The sequence below is a fragment of the Engystomops pustulosus genome, chromosome 10, assembly GCF_040894005.1.
Source record: "Engystomops pustulosus chromosome 10, aEngPut4.maternal, whole genome shotgun sequence".
NCBI lineage: Eukaryota > Metazoa > Chordata > Amphibia > Anura > Leptodactylidae > Engystomops > Engystomops pustulosus.
In genome coordinates, this window is record NC_092420.1 from 52,889,624 (window position 1) to 52,911,543 (window position 21,920).

Below are 21,920 nucleotides of genomic sequence, written 5' to 3' on the forward strand. Positions count from 1 at the left end.
AAAAATGCACATGACAAAGTATGGATTTGCTGGTTTAGAAGAGTATTCAGAACCCTAACTACACCAATCACTATATATGGATATATATGGCTGTTCTGCTACCATAGTTTTTAGTAAATCAAACAGGTTTAATTTGGATGCAATAAAAGACACATTTCCTGTTTTATTGAATGCCATAAAACTTTTGAGTTTAAAAAAAGATTTCTAGTCTAAAATCTTGTCATTATTTGGCCAATCTACTTTATTATTTCAATATTTAACATGAAGAGAGTACACCCCATGCCAAGAATGAAAAGATTTATTCATTGTTTATACATTTACGGATTAAACATTTAAACTTTCTTTTACAAAAGTAGTTGTAAATTAACAAAAGGTTAATGATTTCCTTTATAGTTGCAGTAAAGAAAAAAATTTCAGTGGAAGCCATTTTTCTGCGATTTAAGAACTGCTCACTCCGTTATAACCTGTTACACAAACAAAAACAGCTATTAGTATTTTTTGACAATTTCTTGCTTAATGCTAAATTTATAGAACATAGATTTTGGACACCCACAAATCTGATAAAAAAACCCTGTTCTAAGGATAGTCCATCAGTTTTAAAAAAATACATCAAGGCATCATTAACAGGAACCTGTCATCAGGTTTTCACCATTACACCTAATGACAGATTCCAACAAAAGTCTGCTTACTGTTTCCCATTTAGTTTTTATTATAAAAATCCATAAAAATGTGTTATTTCTTCTCAAATGTCTTTCTCATTCCATCCTCTCTCAGGGATTCTTTTCATTGAGTCACTAGGGAAGATTTACTTACCGGTCCTGTTGCAATCCAGCGGCGCGTTCTCCTCCGAGGACTCGGGTCTTCCAGCGATTCACTAAGGTAGTGCGCCCGATGTCCACCAGGTGGCGCTGCTGCTCTGAAGTTCACCGTCCTATCTTGGGTGCAGGTAAGCGCGTGTCAAGTGACACATTTTTTTTTTAATGCCGTGTTTTTTCCGAATCCGTCGGGTTCTCCGACGGCCAGGCCCCCTCCCCGATTTCCGTCTCATGCATGCCGGCGCCAATGCGCACAATCAGATCGCGTGCGCCAAAATCCCGGGGCAATTCAGGGAAAAACGATGACCCCCACTGTGTTACTTAGCTTACGTCTCCCAGCTCCCTCCATTCTTTCTCCCTCAAGAATGTTTTCTTTTCAGCAAGTTACTGTGAGACTCCCTCGACTCCCTCATTCCCCCTCCTTCATTCCTGGTGACACATTATTAACTTTGATTTGATAAAGATATGAGCTATGGATTTTTATAATAAAACTAAATTAGAAACCTACATTTTCCTACATTTTCAGTAACATCTCATCATTATAGCTGGCCGGATTACATTAAAAGGTAAATCCGAATAGCTGAATGGGTCTAAGGCCCAAAAGTGAGTGTGCACAATTGCATGAATACTTTTGTCCAGAACTAACAAAAGAAATGCAGACACCAGTAGGGAACAGCAACGGACCACACACCTAAGCCACCCTCTATATTAACTCTCCACAGTGCTTATTGCTACCTGTTCTTCTACATCGTATCGGCCCCCTGATATTACCAATACAGTTGAAAGAAGGAGGGTAAATTCAGACTCTCATTAAAGCTTCTCTCCAGGGTCTCTCTGTACAGGAAAAACAGAGGGTCCAGCAGGAGGACCTCCAAAAATAATGCCGCCCTGTCCACACCTTCTCACTTTTCCCGCATTTCCAAACAGACAATGAAGTGTGGCTTTAAAATAGTATTGAGAGCAGCATCTCTTAAGTTGCCTGGGACTGCAGGAAGATTTGGTGGATTTGGTCATATTTGGTGAACTCTGTCCTGGAGCAATGGTCTGAGTGCCCACAGAAATGGCTCTGAGTGCCACTTCTGGCACCCGTGCCATAGGTTCGCCATCACTGTTGTAGAGCATTGCTTCCTGGCTGCCTGTTCAAGGGGTTGAACACTTTTAGCAAATAAGTGATATTGTTTGTGTAATGAAGAATTATACAATTTTCCAATATACTTTCTGTATCAATTCTGCACGGGTTTCTAGATCTCTGCTTGCTTTCCTTGTATAGAAAGCTTCAATGTTTACTTCAAGTGGATAGAAATCTGTCCATGGTAATGTGTTGGAGATGTACTGTAAGTGCACAAACCGTAATTATCACAGAGAGTAATCAGAGCTGTGTGATACTAATGGTTTGTGCACCTGCATTGGTATTATTCATTTCTTTGTAGAAATCCTATTTTACTAAGAGGGTTAGGTGTCATAGTAAATGTAGACTGTGTGTGTAGTCTCAGTGAGCCAGTAACACATGCAGTACAATGTGAATAAATGCTGTGTATCACCGTGGAATCCACAAACTAGTAAACTATTTATGTATGGATTTGATACATTTTGAAGAAAAGTTGATTGAAGCATTATGCTGTGTGGACATGCATTATGCCACTATGCAGTGTAGCGCCAGTCTTATATATAGGATCCGTAAATTACTTTTACAAAATCAATTAATAATTTAAAATAAATTTTAAAAAATGAAAAATGTTTTAACATCTGATTATAATTATTAAATTTATATCAGAAAAAATTCATTTTAGGGCCATGTCACAAGTTATTTCCAGGCTCATGAGGCAGGGTAACTCGCAAGCCTCTGCACAACACATTGATCTCCTTATTAGGAGATTATTAACCTTAAAGGGAACCTGTTACCAGGGACCTCATTTTCATTAAAGACAGGTTGCAGAAGCCCATTCAGCAGGATTGTAAAGATGCCTTTCTGACATTCCTGTGCATTACAATATATTTGTGTGTTTTAACTTACCTTGCACCCTGACAGAATTCTGTTCTAAGTCCCAGGTTTGTTGACTTGCCTATGCTGCTCACTCACTCCTCAGCTCTCAGTTCCCACCTTTGTGTTCCTGTACAACTCCTCCCTCCTTCTCTTTCACTCACACCAGGACAGAGCTCACAGCCTGGGGAGTTGACATAGACAAGGGAGGAGCTGTACAGGACCAGTGGAGAGGGGGATGAGAGCTGAGGAGTGAGTGAGCAGCACAGACAGGCCATGTGTTGTTGATTTTTTAAATGCATCCAAACCAAAACAAACCTGGGGCTCAGAACATTGTAATGCAATGCAAAAGTCAGAAGTAGGAATAGGTTAAGATATAGTCGAGCTACTGAGGCTACAGAGAGATTTGCAGACTATACATATTTGCACTTTGCCAGCACTTAAAAAGGATCTTTTAAAAACCAATAAACGTTGTTGGCAAGTGCTCACAGATATAGTACATTGTTACAATAAAAAATGTACATTATACAAATATAATACTGCTCTAATGCATCTTATGTGTTCAGAAATAAAATCTTACATTTTATGGTAGAATTAATAAAGTTTTGGACATGTTACCTGAAAGATACCCTGGGCTGCTTTCTCCTGCTGAATTAACAGCAATGACCTGAAATGCACTAGAAGTGAAAGGCACCTGACAGGAAAGTCCTGGTGTCGTGCAAATCGTGTTTCCGTTATCCATCGTCACCACTCGGTACTCATCTGCATATGGTGCCTCTACCCACGAAATTAACATTTTTCCTTCCATAACTTCAAGTGGTTTCACTTGGGGATTGCAAGGAGCTACAGAAAAGCACAAGAACATTACAAATAATGGGCCATTCACTGACACAGATATTTGAGGCTGCAGCCTGTGTTTGCTGTATTTATTACTAATATTTTTTAATGCAACAATTTTTTGGCCTTTTGAGACATCATAAAGTAAAAAGTATAAAAAAACATCCTCTTTTGGCCATCTCATGCACCTTATCTTGAAACTGGTGTTGCAATCTGTGACATGCTTCCCCTTCCCCCAAATGTCCGTGTGTTATAGTGGTGGCTTCATATGTGAATAAGAAGCTTCTGTAACCCCTCAGATTCCAGGGTTCATGTGTGCCTGTGCACTCTGCAGCCTTATGTAGCTATTTTTATAAGTCAATATACTATGACATACATTTCCTCTTAAGATAAACATGATCTTTCAATACATGATCTTTCAAAAACAATGACATGTAAGCTTTGTATCTTTCCATACTGACCTGTGTAGCCCATTATGGGGTTGCTTGGTTGGCTTGGTCCTGCTGTGTTCCGAGCAGTTACTGTAATGTTGTAAATTGAGCTACATGGCACAGGGATGTAAAAATCCATGTATGATGTCCAGTAGGAATTGAAGACAAATGCAGATTCTGGATCCCTTCCAATTTGTCCTTGGATTGTGGCCATGTAATCTGAACCGCAGTGACTCCCATTCCAGGTTATCTCTACTTCCTGAGGCTTCACAGTACCACGGTAAATTGTTGTTTCCACTTCACTTGGAGAACAAGGGACTGTTATAAAATATTCATTAAAAAGAAATGAAAAATGGAAATTTTAAAATTCTGCAAACCCTGGTACCCCAACTTATAGACTAATTGACTTATTACTTCTTTCTGCACAGTGTCAGCCCTAGACAAAGCTTCTCAAGTGCCGAGTGCAAGTACGTCCCTGCTGGTTGCCTCCTTTTGGCCATTTTGGGGCCTTGTTTATTCTATAATTATGTAATGAAAATATGAGCAGCCTCCTCCAGCATGGTCATGACATCTTCAACAATCCTTTAGCCCAATAAGATGAAGAGTGTATTCAGGGGCTAGTGATTTGTATGCAGCCATTTTGAAACACACAAACAGGTCCCATAATATACATTGTCTAAATTGGCTATGTATAGCCAACTTTTTATACTATAGGGTGGAGGGTCACCTGTAGTTTAATATTGTCTTTTAAAGCATTGTCTTTTAATACATAGGATAATTCAGAATATTTCTATTTTTAATGGGTGGAGCTCATCATGCCACTTCCCGTAGGATTCTAGACCTGACTACTAATGCCATTTACAGAGGTCGTAGCCAATAAAGAGCCGAGTATATTCTTGTGGCACAAAAATAGGCAAAAGTGTAACAAATAACTGTATATTTACTGTATTAGTCAGTGTTTTGTCAGGTCAGCACACAAATAAATGTTATCTTCAAAACTAAATTTTAGAAAGGTGTAATAGGTGGCATGTATACATTCCTCTAAATGTATTTTATGTATCTGAAGGACTGAGAGATATAATAAAGGTAATGGCTGTGGCATCACCTTGAGGTCACACATGTATGGCACTGCCAGCCGCTCATCTCCAACCTCTGCTATAAGCCAAAATATAATTAGCACTTACCTGCCCCAAAGCCAATGGGTGTAGTATATGAACTGTTGCATTCCATATCCTTAGCCAACACGGAAAAGTTATAAGATGCTCCGCAAATAAGATCTGGGACAATGCAGCTGGTACCTTCAGTATGACAGGAGTACACAAAGTTCTCATCATGTTTCACCACGGCCACATAGTCCTGTGCACCCTGGCTTCCCTCCCATGATAACATGGCAGAGTTGCTTTCGCAGTTTACATGTACCGCAGTATTCTTTGGTAGGCAAGGGGCTGCAACAAACATACAACATTGCAAACTTTTAAACTATCATATAAATATAAGCTAATTTATCAATCTGTCAGCTATGTGGTCTCTCTGATGTCACAGCAAGCGGCAGAAGAAGGGCTGGGACAGCACACATAGGCTTGAATAGTAAGATAGTATGGCAAAAAGTAACTGGTGGTATTGAGGTTACAATGAACTCAGCACAAGTATAAAAAATAGAGTGGTTCATATTTATTGATCACTTTGCAACAAAAATAAGTCATAATTTGGATTAATTAATTCAGTGGTTCAGACAGCTTTTGCACGTGAGATTTATCATAGTAGCTTAGACAGCTTGATAAATGTGGCACGTGATGTTCTAATGTCTGCAGTGGATATGCAGGTTTTTAATTAAAAACAGCATGAATATACACATACACCTGTATACACATAATAAATCTGGTGTAAGTTGTGTTAAGGAGATCGCACTGCTTTCGGACGCCATCTTGACTTAAGAAATCCCAGAATAAGGGACTGTCCGCCATCTTAGATACAGCGGCCATGTTCCCTGACCACTGTCAAGTTAATGTCATGATTCAAACTTAATTTTATGTAACCTGTTTGCTCGCCTGCCAACTAATTCCCTTTGACATTTAATGAGAAGCCAGTCTGCCCTTGATGCTAGATTATATTATGATTCTGGAGTCCGCTTATCTCCTTCTTCTCAGGAAATTAGTATAAACAATATCTGTGTACAAGGTCCCTGAGAACTGAGCACAATTAATTAATTTTTTCCCAGAATGTGCTGATGACCAATAGCTTTGCAGTATACTATTCACGCCTCTTTGATGACTCTTCTGTCTGTGATATTATGCATTTGAGATATTAAACGAGGGAGAAGATCTTTACATACACTAAGAGACTGACGTGTCTTGGTTTTATGTTCAAGTTCCTGGTACCAGGACAGGCATTAACGGTTAATTCGAAAGTCACTGTACAACATGAAGTAAGGACTGTTTGAAGTCCTAGATAAAAAAATCTTATTAATCAATACTTTCTAGTGTGTCTAAATTCTAACTTTAGGTGATCATGTGTTATTAAGGAAAAATCTTTACCACAAATAACAACCCAATAGAAAGGCTTACCTGTGTTTAAAACCATTAAGGAGCTGGTATTACTAGTGCACATCTGTCCTACAGCTTCTACTTTTACATTATATGACAATCCACATTTTAAGCCCAGTAGCCAACAGCTGGTATTTGTGCTATTACAATATATCTCTGATCCCCCAGTTTCAGCAGCAGTTACATGATACATTGTAGCTCCATCACTTGGTGACCATGTAATAGAAGCCATCGAAGTTGGGCAGTTTCTTGTGTAAGTGACATCACTTGGAGCACATGGAGCTGGAAAAATCAATAAATCAGTTATTATAATACAGTATTATAGCTGTATGCACTATGGAACCACAGCAGGCACTCCAACATGTAAATGTATGTATTGGTGTTATTACCTCTGAAACTAAAATCTGAAGATGAGTGGAAAGTCTTTGTTCCCCAATTGAATTCAGTGTACAGAAGGTTGCCTTTCTTTACAGTATGTTATAATATCGAAAACAATGACACTGGCTTTAGAAATGGAAGGAGGAACAAAACCTGTGAACGCCGGTGTGAACGGAGGCCCAATGCTTTGTACAACTCATGTAGACATGCTATTAAAATATTCTAAAAATACAAAGATCATATTTATCTACAGATTTCTGAAATATGCCAATAGTGCAGACCACATCTGTATTAGTGTCTGTGTTTAAAAGCTGCTACAAAGAGGAGTTAATGGTCAGAAAAGAGATTTAATGTCCACAGAACTTTAGGTGCATGCTAGGGCTATATCTATATCTCTCTCTCTCTCTCTCTCTCTCTCTATCTCTCTCTATCTCTCTCTCTCTCTCTCTATATATATATATATATATATATATATATATATATATATGTTGCTAAAGTATATATATATATATATATATATATATATATATATACTGTACTCCATTTCTGGTCTATGAAAACCTCATATATCTAAACTATATATAAACGTATATACAGTATACCCATCTATGGATCAGATTTTACAAACTGCCATCAAAATCAAGCCTGATAAACCAGGGCCACTTACGCATAGACCGAGGTGCTTTGACAGTGGTAATCGTCTTTACTTTAATGGCCACCATATAGAGTTTACCTCACTTTATAGGTTAAACTTTGGGTTTTAATCATCCTTTGTGATCTTGAAGGGAACCTGTCATTGGGATGTAACTTTTACCTGAAGACAGGTTCCAATAGCCTATAGAATGTTCATTGCCTCTATCAGCAATATGAATAGATCCAGTACTTTTATTACAGTCCTTTGATTATATTACTAAAAGCAATTTAGTAAAACCTTTTTTTTAATATTTTGCATAATTGTGTGGTGATGCTGTTTGTAGACTTTGCGGTATTATTCAAAATGGTGGCCAGAATGCATTTGTTTTATAAAGTAAATTGGCATGCAAAAAAATAATCAAAAATACTTAACACACTATGGGCCACATTCATCACTTTTGTGCGCCTAAGTGTAGTAGTTGCGCCTAAATTCGGGCGCACTGTTTTGCCAGATTTATCACAAGCTACAACCATCTGTGATAAGTATATTTCCTGACTCTTATTAATCACTTTACTTTAACACAGTTTAGGCGCAGTTTAGGCGCAGTTTAGGCGCAATGTTAGATTCGGGCACTTACATGTCATCCTGCTACAAGCTCCTCTCTGCTTCTCCCACAGCCCAGAATGAAGATAACACTCACAGCAGCACCCAGGTGTGTGACACCCAGCACCCAGTGACCTCCTCAGCAGGGGCTTCTCCTGGAGGGGATCCCCCAGTGCTGGTCTCCTGCTGCACCCCTGTAATTCTGCACAGTATCCCCCTCAGACACTGTGCAGAATTACATGGGGGACACTTGTATGTCGTATCTGCAACATTCTGCACACTTCTGCAAACTTGTGCAAACTTCTCTTCTCTCTTGCTGTGAGCTCAGCGTTTTGCAGAATATTTTGTAAATAGAAGGTGATGAACTGTAAATAGTCTGCAGCTCCTGTCTGTAATGTATCTAATTGTATCTATTATGTGTTCTAGTGTCTGTATTATCTGTTTCAGTGTCTGGCTGAGCTCTGCTGCTAGAAATGAGCTCTTCTGCAAAGGGGCTCAGTGCTACTTCTCAGATAACGCCACCTTCGGGCTGGAGTGTTTTTGCGCCCGTTTTTGCGCCTAAATGCAAAAGTCGCACGTGATGAATATCATTAGGCGCAGCAAAACATCTGGAATTGAACGATAGATGAGGGAAAGGTGGTTATTTTTGCTGCGCGGCTAATTTGACGTTTAATCGCAAAAATGGCGCAAAAACGGTGCGCCTAAACGAAAAGGCGCAAAAACAACAGAAAAAACAAGTGATAAATGTGGCCCATCGTAATATACGTCAGCTATTTATTCATTTCTAGTAATCAGAGGGCAATCCTAGGTCACCAACTACCATTAATAGATTCTTAAACTAAAGTGAAGTAGTGATTTGTAAAAAAAAAACAAAAACTGTGTAGTAGAAAATTTAGTACCTGAGTTTTCATACACTGTAAGACTCTTCGAGCTGTTACATGTTCCACCAATGGCTACAACAGAAAAGCCATAAGTCTGACCGCAAGCTAGTACATCTGAGCTAAAGACTGTACTATTTGTAGTATAAGACAATATTGCGCCATTGCTGCTCTCAATCAATATGTTATAATCTCGAGCTCCGTTGCTCTCCTCCCAGAACATCGATACTGTTTGACTGCTACAGTTAAGATCAATGGTCAAACCTTGTGGCTGACATGGAGCTGCAGGAAAAAAAATTGCATATTTTTATTATCCATTTATCTACAAATATTATCAGTATGTTAAAATTAATTCAATATTTGCAAACAATACAACATGTATTCAATATATCATCCTAATAATAGTGTAACAATGGTAAGACGAGTAAACCTGTGCAGCATTTAAAGCTTGGGGTCATCTGTAAGGCTGGATTGTTAGACATCCTGTACTATGACCAGCACAGCCACAGTCCTGGATGACTGATACTAAGAAAGTTCAGCCATTGCTATTAGAGGGATGGTAGTGGTGCCAAATGAACAAAAACTGCCTAGCTGCTTACCAGACTCACCATTAGTGTCTGCAGTTGCAGGCTGTAGACCATCTGCAAGTTGTCAGGTACAGCAGGGCCAGGTCTTAACCGTGCTACGCCAGAAGACCATTGTGTGTCTATCACCAAATCATCAATCATTGTGCAAATGTAAAGGTCCTGGGGGCAGAGGTGGATTCATTGCTCTGACACTTCCTATGCAGGTCTAGATCTCCCCTCCCTCTAATTCATTAAAGGGTTGTCCCGGATTTTTAAAAAAGCTATATATGGCTTGGGGGTTATGAAAACAATAAACTTCTTATACTTACTTCTTCCAGCACTGCTGGACTCCGTAAACAGGGACCTGGCAGTGACGTGCGGTGCCATGGGTGACAGGGGCAAAGTATAAGATGTTTATTGCTTTCAAAACTCTCTCTGCCATCTTTTTTAAAAATTCTGGACAACCCCTTTGAGGTGAATGTTTCTTAAAGAATTAGCCTTATCTCCTGCCCCTAAACTGAAGATTATACGACAGCTAATAGCTGATGTAGATCCTGTGTGAGGATCTGAGGTAGTGGATCCTCTGTATCACCACGAGCAGAGTCTAAGTGGCACCTGGTTTTCACCAGAGCCCTCCGCAAAGCGGGATGGACTAGCTGCGGCAGGGTACCACCAGGTCGCTCTACAGGCGCAACTTTGCGTGCGGTTGTGGCCAAGGCGTGGTACAAAGTAATGAGGCAGAATTGTGGTCGAGGACAGGCAGGAGGTCAAGACAGGCAGCACAGGATCAACGTCAGGAACAAAGCAGGAGATCAGGACAGGCAGCACAGAGTCAGGAACGGAACCGGGGTCACAACGGGAAATCAGCAGACAGGCACTAGGCAACAAAACAAGCTTTCTCTTAGGCATATAGAACAAAGATTCGGCGGGGAATGCTGGGAGAGGCCGGCTTTTATTCAATTCCTGAAAATGGCCAGCACCAATTAGCAGTGCGCTGGCCCTTAAAATCTTTGAGCGCCGGCACACGCGCCCCTACGAGGTGGGGACATGCTCGCCGGGCTGTGAGTAGCATAGTAAAAGTGTCTGACTGCGGGAGAACTACTTTTCAGGTAAAAAGGAGGGGCAGATATACTCAAAGTCTAAGTAAAATGTGCACTTCACCTAATCAAGCAACTTAAAACATATATTTTAGAACCAAAATTATAATGAAATATATCAGAAACAACCCCTATGTGTGTAGCCAGATGCAAAGATCTGCAGCAATGTAAGTTTGCTGTAGTCATTGCCACAATTTACTTGTTACTAGACAGAATAGGTGGACAGGACTAAAACAATAAGGAAGAGACATCAGTAGGAAGACAAATATACAACATGTGGAGTGTAATCAAGGTGGAGAAAGCCGACTTTCCCTTCCGTCCTTTAGTGTTGTGTTCTTGGGAGAAGACCAAAAATATTGCTTACTGTGATATTTTAATATCACAGTAAGCAATAAAAAGGTTAATAAAGAAATATTTACTCTTTATTAGTTGTAATAACAGCAGTAGTGCAGGAAAAAGGCTTCAAGAACAATTGGGCTGGTAACAGTTCTTCGAAGGGATGCATTAAAAGGGGCACTGTTGTTGTCTTTTACCCCACCAAACTACCACCCCACCAGGCAGGAGCTACCATAGAATTTACACCATGAGGCTGGAGGGGTGGGGATGAATTGTGGTGTTTGATAAATGTTGATCAAGGACTGTTATCAATATATTGTGCTGCCCTCACACAACGTTACTAAAACCTGTTAACAGACGTCCATTAAAGGAAACCTACCACTTCTGAAGGTAGGTATGAGATACAAACACCGGGCACCAGCTCAGGGTGAGCTGGTGCCGGTGCTTAGTCTCGTTAGTGTTAAAACCGCGGTATCGCGGTTTTAACACTTTTGAAACTTTCTAACAGAAACTGCTTCGGCGCTGCGCGCGACCGTGCGCGCGCAACGCCTGCGGCGTTTCCAATGTAGGCGCGCGCACGATCGTGTACACGAAGCGCCGAAGCAGTTTCTGCTAGAAAGTTTCAAAAGTGTTAAAACCGCGATACCGCGGTTTTAACACTAACGAGACTAAGCACCGGCACCAGCTCACCCTGAGCTGGTGCCCGGTGTTTGTATCTCATACCTACCTTCAGAAGTGGTAGGTTTCCTTTAATACAAATAATATATCTATATTAACCTGTTTCAAATGAGCTCAGAGGGGAAAGTACACTGTTACACTTGTCATTTACAGCCATTACTGATATATTGTAGATTTGTCCACATTGCAAATTTAGGAATGAGCAGTTAGTGGTAGTTGAATTGCAAGTTGAGATTGTTTCATTTCCAGATAGTGTGGCCAGGTAGTAGAAGGCTCCTTTGCTCTCTGTCCATGATACTAAAGCATTGTTGTTTTCACATTGAACATTTGTAATTATATCTCGGAGTGGACATGGAGCTGTAATCAAAAGAATATAACAAATTAATTTGATGCATTTATTATAAGACCATGCAACGCCAAACTAATAAAGAAACTAAAATTAGACCTATTTTTGCCAGAAAATTATTCTCTATGTTTTCTTGACTTTTAGCTTTTTTTAGCTTTATTTCATATTACAAAGGATCACGTAAAAATAGGTTCCCTATTGTGTTACGGTCATTGTAATATATTTTATATATAAGAATGGGCAAACAGGGTGATGTTTTGACTTAGTATGAACAGGTTTTTCATTTTTTTGTTGTATATTATTTTCTAATTGTAATTTTTTTGTTAAATATATCTTATGAGTACTGACCTGTCATAGATTTGTGTGCTACAGTTCTTAATGATTTGCATTGCCGGTTAGAAGAATACACTTGAAAACTGTACTCCAATCCACACTCCAAGCCAGAGATTTGACAAGATGTGGTAAAGTCAGCACAGGAAAGCTCATTGCCAGAGGGATCGATGGCGACTGCTGTATGATAGGTTGGGTGAATGTTGTTTTCATTCCAGGTCACTAGGGCTTTAGATCTCAAACAGTCAATGTTGACCTCCACCACATCAGGAATGCAAGGAACTGCGCACAAACCAAAATAATTAGTTAAATAGAGTTAATAGTTGAACAGGGAGAACAGGAGAGAACAGTAAGGCTACATTCACACGACCCCATGGGGGACGGATGTACGGCCGCAAGCTTGTGACGCATTGGCAGCATGCACATGTCCTATCTTTCCCCGTAGTATGGCCCTTACACCATGCATTTCAATAGAGAGGGTAAGGGGTCACCCCCTCCTCCTCTCCATCGCGGTGGACATATGCCCGCTCAGCCATAGCCATGCGGGCATTCATTTGTCTAAATGCATCAGGTATTCTGAGAATATATGAAGTAGAGTTCTAACCCAATTGCATTCTCTCTCGCCCAATTCAGTGAAGTAAGAAAATATCTTCAAAATTCTTTTTAACATATCACAAACACTGCACCATATGGTACATTTTGTGCAACTAAGCATTATGGGGCACATTTACTAAGGGCATTTACTAAACTGCTTGCACATGTATTTAAGAAGTATCTGCACCACAAAGGTCTTGGACGCGACTGTTTTGTGGCGCAGCTGCACTGGCCTCCATGCGACACAAATTAGGGTGCGTTCCGGGGCTTAGTCGGACCGTGAGCAAGATGCAAAGTCTGTTGCACGCCCTATGTTAAAGGTGAACCACTAAAAAGTTGGTCAACACAGGAAAACTGCAATTAGGGCAGTGTGCACCACTCTTAGTAAATGTGCCCCTATGTTGTATGTTTCCCCCACTAAAGTATTAGATATCTAAAATCACACGAAAAAAAAATCACAAAATACCAATAAAAATGCATTGAAATAGTACACACTGACATTGTTTTCGTCCATGTACTATCCTTTTTCTTTACAGATGGCACATTCATTTCATTGGACCTATGCAGATGAACACGTTTTTCACTAAATTGAGCATACTAGTTTTGGGGCAGTAAGAGGAACAGTAAAAGCACATGCGTCTGGTTTAGTGGCCCCAACCTTAGTGATAGATCCCTTTTAAGGTTAAATATGTCTATTACAAAGATTGCAATAAATTAGATGTTACATGATACCTGTTTCAAAAGTAACTTCAGTGCTATTGTCACTGCTGCAATACGCATCCCAGGCTGTAACAGACACTGTATAAGAATATCCACAGTGAACTCCTTCGATAGCACACATATTTGTAGTCGTGTTACATGACAGAGTATGTCCATTATTGCCATTGGCAATCACCAAATAGGATTCTGCCCCTCTGCTAGGAGACCAGGTAACATTTACGAGGTCTGTTAAAGAACAGTCTACCTTGGTTTCAATGTCAGTGGGAACACAGGGCTCTGCAATCAAATAAACACAAATTAGAAGCAATAAAAGTAATTATCTTTAAAGGGTCCTTTGAGATACGTTTTTAAAATTGTGTATCCACATTTACACTCAGCCACAACAAGATAACAGAGAAAAATTAAGTCAGGAGACTTAAGGACATTTGTCTAGAGTTACAATTATAAAATATAGCTGTTCCGACTTACATACAAATTCAGCCTAAGTACAAACCTGAAGAACCTATCTTGTATGTAACCCTAGGACTGCCTGTAATGAGTTAAACTGTGCATTAACTAACCATAGCGATAAATATTAGTTTGCAGTGTCTACTGACACTGGATAATAGATACATTTGTAAATCCCCATGTAAGTCATATTATAGATCAAAAGAAGCAGCTAAGGCTTAGTTCACACTACCATTCAAACCTCTGTTCCTTACCTACAGTATGTTAAAAGAAAGTAAGGAACAGAGGTTTAACATACCAATTAAAAAGCCCATTGACATCAATGTAAATTTTATGTCATCCATTATGCTCCGCTTAGGCAAGTATCTGTTATTCATGCATGCATGGATGGAAAAAATGATGGTGGCTGCAGTACTTTTTTGGATAACAGATACCTGCCAAGCTAACCATAAAGTATGATCCGATACTTTTTAAAACCTAGGTAAGGAATGGAGGTTTGAAAGGAAATGTGAAATTAGCCTTAGTAACAAGCCCACAAAGATTTGACACAATACTTTTAATGTAAAGTATAACCAGAGAAGGCTAAATACAGCAGGAGGCATTCATTATTTTTGGCACTATTTTTTTGGCACTCAATTATAGCAGTGAGCTGTACCCAAACTGAGCGACAAAAAAGGTGTGTCAGAATTGTAGTGCCGACATATAATAAATATTCTGCACAAAGGCACAGCAAAAAAAAAAGAAACGGCTACCAATAAATCACAATAAGTACATACATAGCATTATTACACCTCACCATGGGATATCTCTAGTGGCTCCGTTCAAGCAGAGAGGTGGCTTTTGAATGGGTTCAGGTCCTGTAGATTATGTGTATGTTTTGTTTAGGTCATTCTTTCAAGGTTATTATACAAAATAAAATTGGGGTTCCCGCAAGGTAACATCACTTTGGATCACTCTAGTTTACCAGAATTGTCAGTATACAGTAGCAGGACATACCCCTAGGTATTTCACATTTCAACCCTGATAAATCAGTTAGTAAAGTAAATTAAAATAAAGTAAAGTAAGTACCTGTTCTGACAGTTATGGCATTTGTGGAGATGCTGTGGCATTTGCCATCAAATGCTGTGACTGTGACATTGTACAGCTGTCCACACTGCAATGCAGACACTGAGCAGGAGGTGCTTGATGAGACACAGGAAAATTCACTTCCATCAGGTCCCTGAAATACTGCAGTATATGACTCTGCCCCAGCACTTGCTTCCCAGTGGACTGATGCTCCGTTTATACTACAGTCTGGTATTGCTTTAAGGTGCGCCGGACTACATGGAGCTGTAAGGTAAAAGTTAGGTAAAAAGTTAGGTTACTTTTGGGTTCATATACAGATAAAAATCAGATATTACAGTATAATAAAACATTAAAGTGCTTGGAATAATAGGCCTACTTTTAAGAGCTTACAATTTTATGAACTGAGCTGCAGTTCCCCAACCTGTCTACCAGCCAGAGAATGAAGCTGTTCTCCAGGTCCGCTCTCTGTGTTGATTCCAGCACCAGAGAGATTTGAATGAGCTAATCACTGGGCTCCAGGGTATTGGATCTGTTATTAAAATTCTATCCTACAATTAGGTCATCAATATCAGTTAACTAAAAAGAACCTTAATTCTATACATTCCAGAGAACTAATACATCCAGAGAAAATAGAGAGAAAATGTAAAGAGTGGTGGAGGGGCTTATGAGTGATACGTTTTAATAATATTTTGAAGGGAATAGGCAACCAGTGCAGTGATAGGTTCAAGATAGAGGCATTGGTGTATAGAATAAATTAAGGCAAGGACATCACCTAACTAACTTGATTCGTCATTAAGAATGATAACTGTGAAATCCCTACTAAATTTGTAGTAACAGTGACTTTTATATTACTGAACAGGTGAAAACTCACCTTGAAAACCAGCAAGCAGAGTATAAACAAGGAAATTACAAGTACTTTGCATGAAGTTTGCATAATGGTTAAAGGGAACCTGTCATCAATCATTCACCGTTAAACATAATAAAAGGTTCTCCCTTAGCTCCCTCATTCCTCCTCTCTTAGGAATTCTCTTTAGCAGAGTCAACCAACAGGAGATTTTGCATGATTCGGCTGAAAAGAACTCCTCTGGGGGGAGGTAAGGGAGCTGAAGGGGACAATTGCTGAGTGGAGCATGGTGCACAGTATGGAGACTTCTATAGGAATCTGTCATTAGTTTTATTGGTAAAAAAAAACTCATGACAGGTTCCCTTTAATGCATTCTGATGGAAAGCGATATTAAATCGTTATTACAACAAGTAGCAAATTTAGATCCCTATAGAAGGGTCATGCTCTTGGTGGAATTTATATTATAGAAAATGGCATGGATATTAGATTTCTGGCACGATGGATAAATAGGATAGGTTTTATGAAACATCATCTTTTTGACCATACACTTACCAGATGTGACTTCTATTGTAGCACTCTGTGCACTTTTACATTCATCATGTGAGGCCAGCACAGTCACATTGTAGACCTCCCCGCACTGAAGTGGGGACAAAACACATTTGTTTTCAGATATGTCTGCAGTGATAACATCACCCAGTCTTCCTACAGCTGTAGTAGAATATGCAGTGGCTCCATGACTGATGTCCCAAAACACACTCAGTACATTATCCTGACATATTACTGAGTTGTTTATATTCTGAGGAACACATGGTACTAGAATAAAAAAAATCGGGATAAAACGCTTAAATGTTATGTAAAAGATTAAAATATTTGAATAAAACTAATTCAGGGCCCCTTTGGATTTAAAATCAGGCTCATTACATCAGTTATGGTACAGTAAAGTTTTCATAGCGATCCCTCACTTAATAACAGCAATTTAAACTGAAACAAATTAAAAGCGGAAAATTATTTTACTTTCTTGCTGAACAGGAAATAACAGGAAATTACTTAATGTATCAGAATGTTCACACCAGTAAAAAACATTACATTGTACATTACCAGTTCTCCAGTTCTGTCTAAATTTTCTATCTAAACCTTCTATCATACTGTATTTCTTTTGAGCCACATGGCAGATTAGAAGCACAATTTGGACTACCCTACCTTATAGTCTATTCCCCTGCAGTCTTTATTAGCTACCCTCTTAATTACCTCTTTATTGTTCCACTGAAACACTAAACGCAATAAATGGAGAACTGTAGTGCTGTTCAATAACTCTGTTACATCATTGGGCACGTAAAGTCATGTGACCAGGATGATATTATCTAAGGTCCTGTTACATCTGCATCATCTACATCATGTATGCAACTGATCACATGAAATCACTGCATGAGGAGAGGTAGTGGTCCGTGGAGGCTGCTGTCATTTTATGTTATCAGATATATGTATGGTGTACAGTTTGCTAATCTTAGGAGGGTAAATGACCTGTGATGATGTCACTCTGGTCGCATGACATGCTAAGAAGAGGCATGGGACATGGGAAGGAGTAGATGGGAGTGGCTGGTGGAGCAGGATATGTTTTCTCTGATTCCAGGGAATATGACATAAGGTGGGTTTGTGAATGTAACGGTAAAAAATGTTTGGTAAAAGAAGGATGTCAGTTAGTTAATAGGGCTCCATAGGAACTTGTCACTAGCTGTATATGTGAAAATGTGGTGATGGGTTGGATGATGTAGCTCAAAGAGGTGTAGACTTACCAAGTAGAAAAACAAAGTTCATTTTATCAGCTTGTAAGAAGAAAATTTTTTTGCTAAAAGAAGGATGTCCTTTTGCTATAAGAGTTCTATGGGAACCTGTCAGTACCTTTTTTAATTAAAAAAGTGGTGGCAGATTCCCTTTAAAACTGGAGCAGTAAACTACAGGGCAAAAGGTATTGAGATTTATTTCATCAATATCCCTAACCTAGCAAGGATCCTAAAATGAATTGACTGATTGCCCTAGACCACCAGGCCCTAAACCTCTTCACTCTCTCTTAATGCTTTAAGACATCTTATGATGGATCCAAAAGCACCTGTGTTGCTCCCTTTGTTGTACTGTTTCTTTAACTCCTACTTAGTTTCCATAATGCTTGACCATGTGGTCCACAGAAGACCATCCCCATAATGGCCTTACTTGGGTGAGATGGGATTTCCCCCTACAAACAGGGGTGCTGCAGGCCAAATTAAATTCATTTTACTGACAATTAGCTACCATTTAACTCAATACTAGTTTAGAGATCTGCATGCAATGAGTGGTAGTTGTATTAACCCCTTAACGACCTGGCCACTTTTTGTTTTTTCATTTCCATTTCATTTTGTTTTCTGCGTAAAAAATCTCACTTCATAGTGATGGTATTGAATATTCAGTGCCGTGTACTGGGAAGCGGAAAAAAAATCCAAATGTAGTGAAAATAGTGAAAAAACACATTTGCATCGTTTTCTTGTGGGCTTGGATTTTACGGCTTTCACTGTGCACCCCAAATGACATGTCTATGTTATTCTTTGGGTCGGTATGATCACAGAGACTTTTTTTTTTTGTGATTTTGCCATCTTCCTGCAATAATAACTTTTTCATACTTCATTTACAGAGCTGTGGGTGGTGTCATTTTGTGCGACTTTTGATGATGTTTTCAATGCTTCTATTTTTAGGACTGTATGACCTTTTAATCACTTTTTATTGAATTTTTTATATTTTTAAAATGGCAAAAAAATGCCATTTTCGACTTCGGGCGCTATTTTCCATTACGGTGTTAAACGCAGTGAAAAAACTTTATTATATTTAGATCGGGCATTATCTGATGCGGCAATACCTAATGTGTTTATGATTTTTACTGTTTATTTATTGTCACGGGTGCTCCCGCGATCCCTGTCACGGATCGCGGGCGCATCCGTGCTCCTACATGTGCCCCCGCTGCTGCCCGGCGTCTCTTACCTCTCCCGGCTCCTGCACTTCCTCGGACTGCCGAGCGCGCGCGTCCCCGCCTCCTAGGGCTCCGGCCGAAAATTTAAAGGGCCAGCGCACCGCTAATTGGTGCACTGGCTGAACACCTCACCTTTAAGAATCTGCCTCTTCCTGTGTTCCTTGCCGGATCTTTGTGCCTCATAGCCTTAGAGAAAGCTTCCAAGCGAGTATTCCTGCGTTCCCGTGCATTCCTGCGTTCCTGTGTATTCCTGTGTATTCCTGTGTATTCCTGTGTGTTCCCGCTCCTGAGTCCTGTGTTACCTGAGTTCCTCCGTGTTGCTGTGTTCCGTGTGCCTGTGTTCCCGTTCCCACCTGCCTGGACCTCCCGTTGCTGACCCCGGACTTGGACCTGACGTTGCATCTCTGCCGCCTGCCCTGACCCTGTGCCTGGACCTGTCTACGAGATTGTCATCCGCTAAGGTACCTCGACCTCGGCTGCCACCGTGGGCTAGTCACACCTGGGAACGACCTAGTGGTATCCTGCCGCAGCAAGTCCAACCCGCTTTGCGGCGGGCTCTGGTGAATACCAGGTGCCGCTGGGCTCCGGTTCCGGGTGTTGGCTAGTTACATCTCCCGCGGTGGTCCAGAGGATCCACTGATCCTAACAGTAAGATCCGGCCATGGATCCCGCCGAGGCTCCTTCTCCCAGTCAGCCTGATCTCGCCACCATCGTGATCCACCAGTCCCGGCAGATTGCAGCACAGCGGAATCAGCTAGAGCAAGTCACCGCCATGCTACAACAACTACTTGCTACCCAACACCAGCAACAGTCTCCTGAAGCGGCCGCTGCGACCCCTGCTACCCCGGCTTATCTTCCTGCTGCTGAACCCAGGCTACGCCTCTCTTTGCCCGGCAAGTATGATGGAGATCCCAAGATGTGCAGGGGCTTCATAACCCAGTGCTCCTTGCACATAGAACTCATGCCGTCGCAATTTGCCACAGAGCGGTCCAAGGTGGCATTTGTCCTCAGCCTTCTTTCCGGGAAAGCCCTGGCCTGGGCTACTCCGCTTTGGTCAGTCTTCGAGGAACCAGCACGAGCCTCCTCTGCGGAGTCTGCATTGTTGAACTTGCGTCAGGGCAACTCATCGGTAGGAGAGTACGCAGTTCAATTCCGCACCCTGGCTTCTGAACTTGCTTGGAACGATGCAGCCCTCATCGCTACATTTAAGAAAGGGCTCTCTGCGCAGGTCAAGGACGCACTGGCAGCTCGGGATCTTCCATCTACTCTGAGTGACCTCATCACCTTGGCCACTCGAATTGATGTTCGGTTTAAGGAGCGAGCTGAGGAACTACACTCCGAGTATCCCCTAGGCCATGTTAGACGCATTCCTCGCCTGGCGCCAGTCTTCCAAAGGCCGCTCCAGGTCTCGCCTGAATCTTCTGTTGAGGAACCCATGCAGGTTGACCGAACCCGGCTCACTCTACAAGAGCGTTCCAGACGACGTCAGGAGAACTTGTGCATGTATTGTGCCAGCCCACAGCACTTCGTCGGGACTTGCCCTGTACGTCCCCAACGCCCGGGAAACGCCAGCACCTAGGCTTCTCCGGAGAAGCGTCCCTAGGTGTGAATAAAGCTTCTCCACGCTTGATTCTCCCTGTACTCCTCAGCATTGGCACCGGTACTCCGGTCCAGGTTTCTGCTTTCCTGGATTCGGGCTCCACAGCGAACTTTGTAGATGCTGCACTGGTCGCCCTGCATCACTTCCCGGTGGTTCGTCTTGAGAAGCCCTTGTCCATTGCCTCAGTCAGTGGCCAGATTCTCTCCGTGCCTATCTGGTTTCGCACTGAACCCCTGCTCCTTCAAGTTGGTGCATTGCATAAAGAGAGACTCTCCTTTTTTGTGCTGCCACAGTGCACTTCCACTCTCCTGCTGGGTCTCCCCTGGTTGCAGCATCATGCCCCTGTTCTGGACTGGTCTTCTGGGGAGATTCTCCGTTGGGGTCCGGATTGCCCCTCACGCTGCATGACGGTTCCACATCCGTTTCCTGTCAGGACTGCTACCTTGTCTCCCAAGCCTCTGGAGGGACTTCCAGCTCCGTACCGGGACTTTGCAGACGTATTTTCTAAAAAACAAGCCGAGATCCTTCCTCCACATCGTCCCTATGATTGCCCCATTGATCTGCTGCCTGGATCTTCTCCACCACGGGGTCGGGTGTATCCGCTCTCGGTTCCTGAGACAGCCGCTATGTCGGAATATGTTAAGGAAAATCTGCAAAGAGGTTTCATCCGCAAATCCTCCTCGCCAGCTGGCGCTGGTTTCTTTTTTGTCACAAAAAAGGATGGCTCTCTCCGCCCCTGTATAGACTATCGCGGTCTTAACAAGGTCACCGTTAAGAACCGCTATCCTCTGCCGCTTATCACGGAGCTATTTGATCGTCTGCGGGGTGCAAGAATTTTTTCCAAATTGGATCTACGTGGGGCCTACAACCTCATCCGCATCAGGAAGGGTGATGAGTGGAAGACCGCCTTTAACACCCGTGATGGGCATTTTGAATATTTAGTTATGCCCTTCGGACTTTGTAATGCGCCAGCCGTTTTCCAGGAGTTTGTAAATGATATTTTCCGGGACTTATTGTACAGTTGTGTCGTGGTGTACCTGGACGACATCCTTGTGTATTCTGCCAATCTGGAGTCCCACCAGTCTCATGTACGGGAGGTTCTCAGCCGCCTCAGGACAAACCACCTCTATGCCAAGCTGGAGAAGTGCCACTTTCATCAAAGGAGCCTTCCATTCCTCGGCTACATAATTTCTGATAGGGGT

At 41.4% G+C, this 21,920-nt stretch overlaps 1 protein-coding gene across 1 annotated transcript in view; it reads right to left on the minus strand.

The window, feature by feature from the left end:
• Positions 1-286: 286 nt before the first annotated feature.
• LOC140104167 (uncharacterized) overlaps positions 287-21,920 on the minus strand; it is a 77,407-nt gene continuing 55,773 nt past the window's right edge. Inside the window, exons 38-48 of the mRNA XM_072127572.1 lie at positions 16,676-16,936; positions 15,283-15,543; positions 13,780-14,043; positions 12,472-12,735; positions 11,877-12,134; positions 9,122-9,382; positions 6,629-6,889; positions 5,249-5,509; positions 4,095-4,382; positions 3,415-3,639; positions 287-464 (exon numbers count right to left, since the gene is read on the minus strand). Coding sequence (XP_071983673.1) covers positions 439-464; positions 3,415-3,639; positions 4,095-4,382; positions 5,249-5,509; positions 6,629-6,889; positions 9,122-9,382; positions 11,877-12,134; positions 12,472-12,735; positions 13,780-14,043; positions 15,283-15,543; positions 16,676-16,936 — 2,630 coding nt within the window. The 3' untranslated portion in view covers positions 287-438. The remainder of the gene's footprint in view (positions 465-3,414; positions 3,640-4,094; positions 4,383-5,248; positions 5,510-6,628; positions 6,890-9,121; positions 9,383-11,876; positions 12,135-12,471; positions 12,736-13,779; positions 14,044-15,282; positions 15,544-16,675; positions 16,937-21,920) is intronic.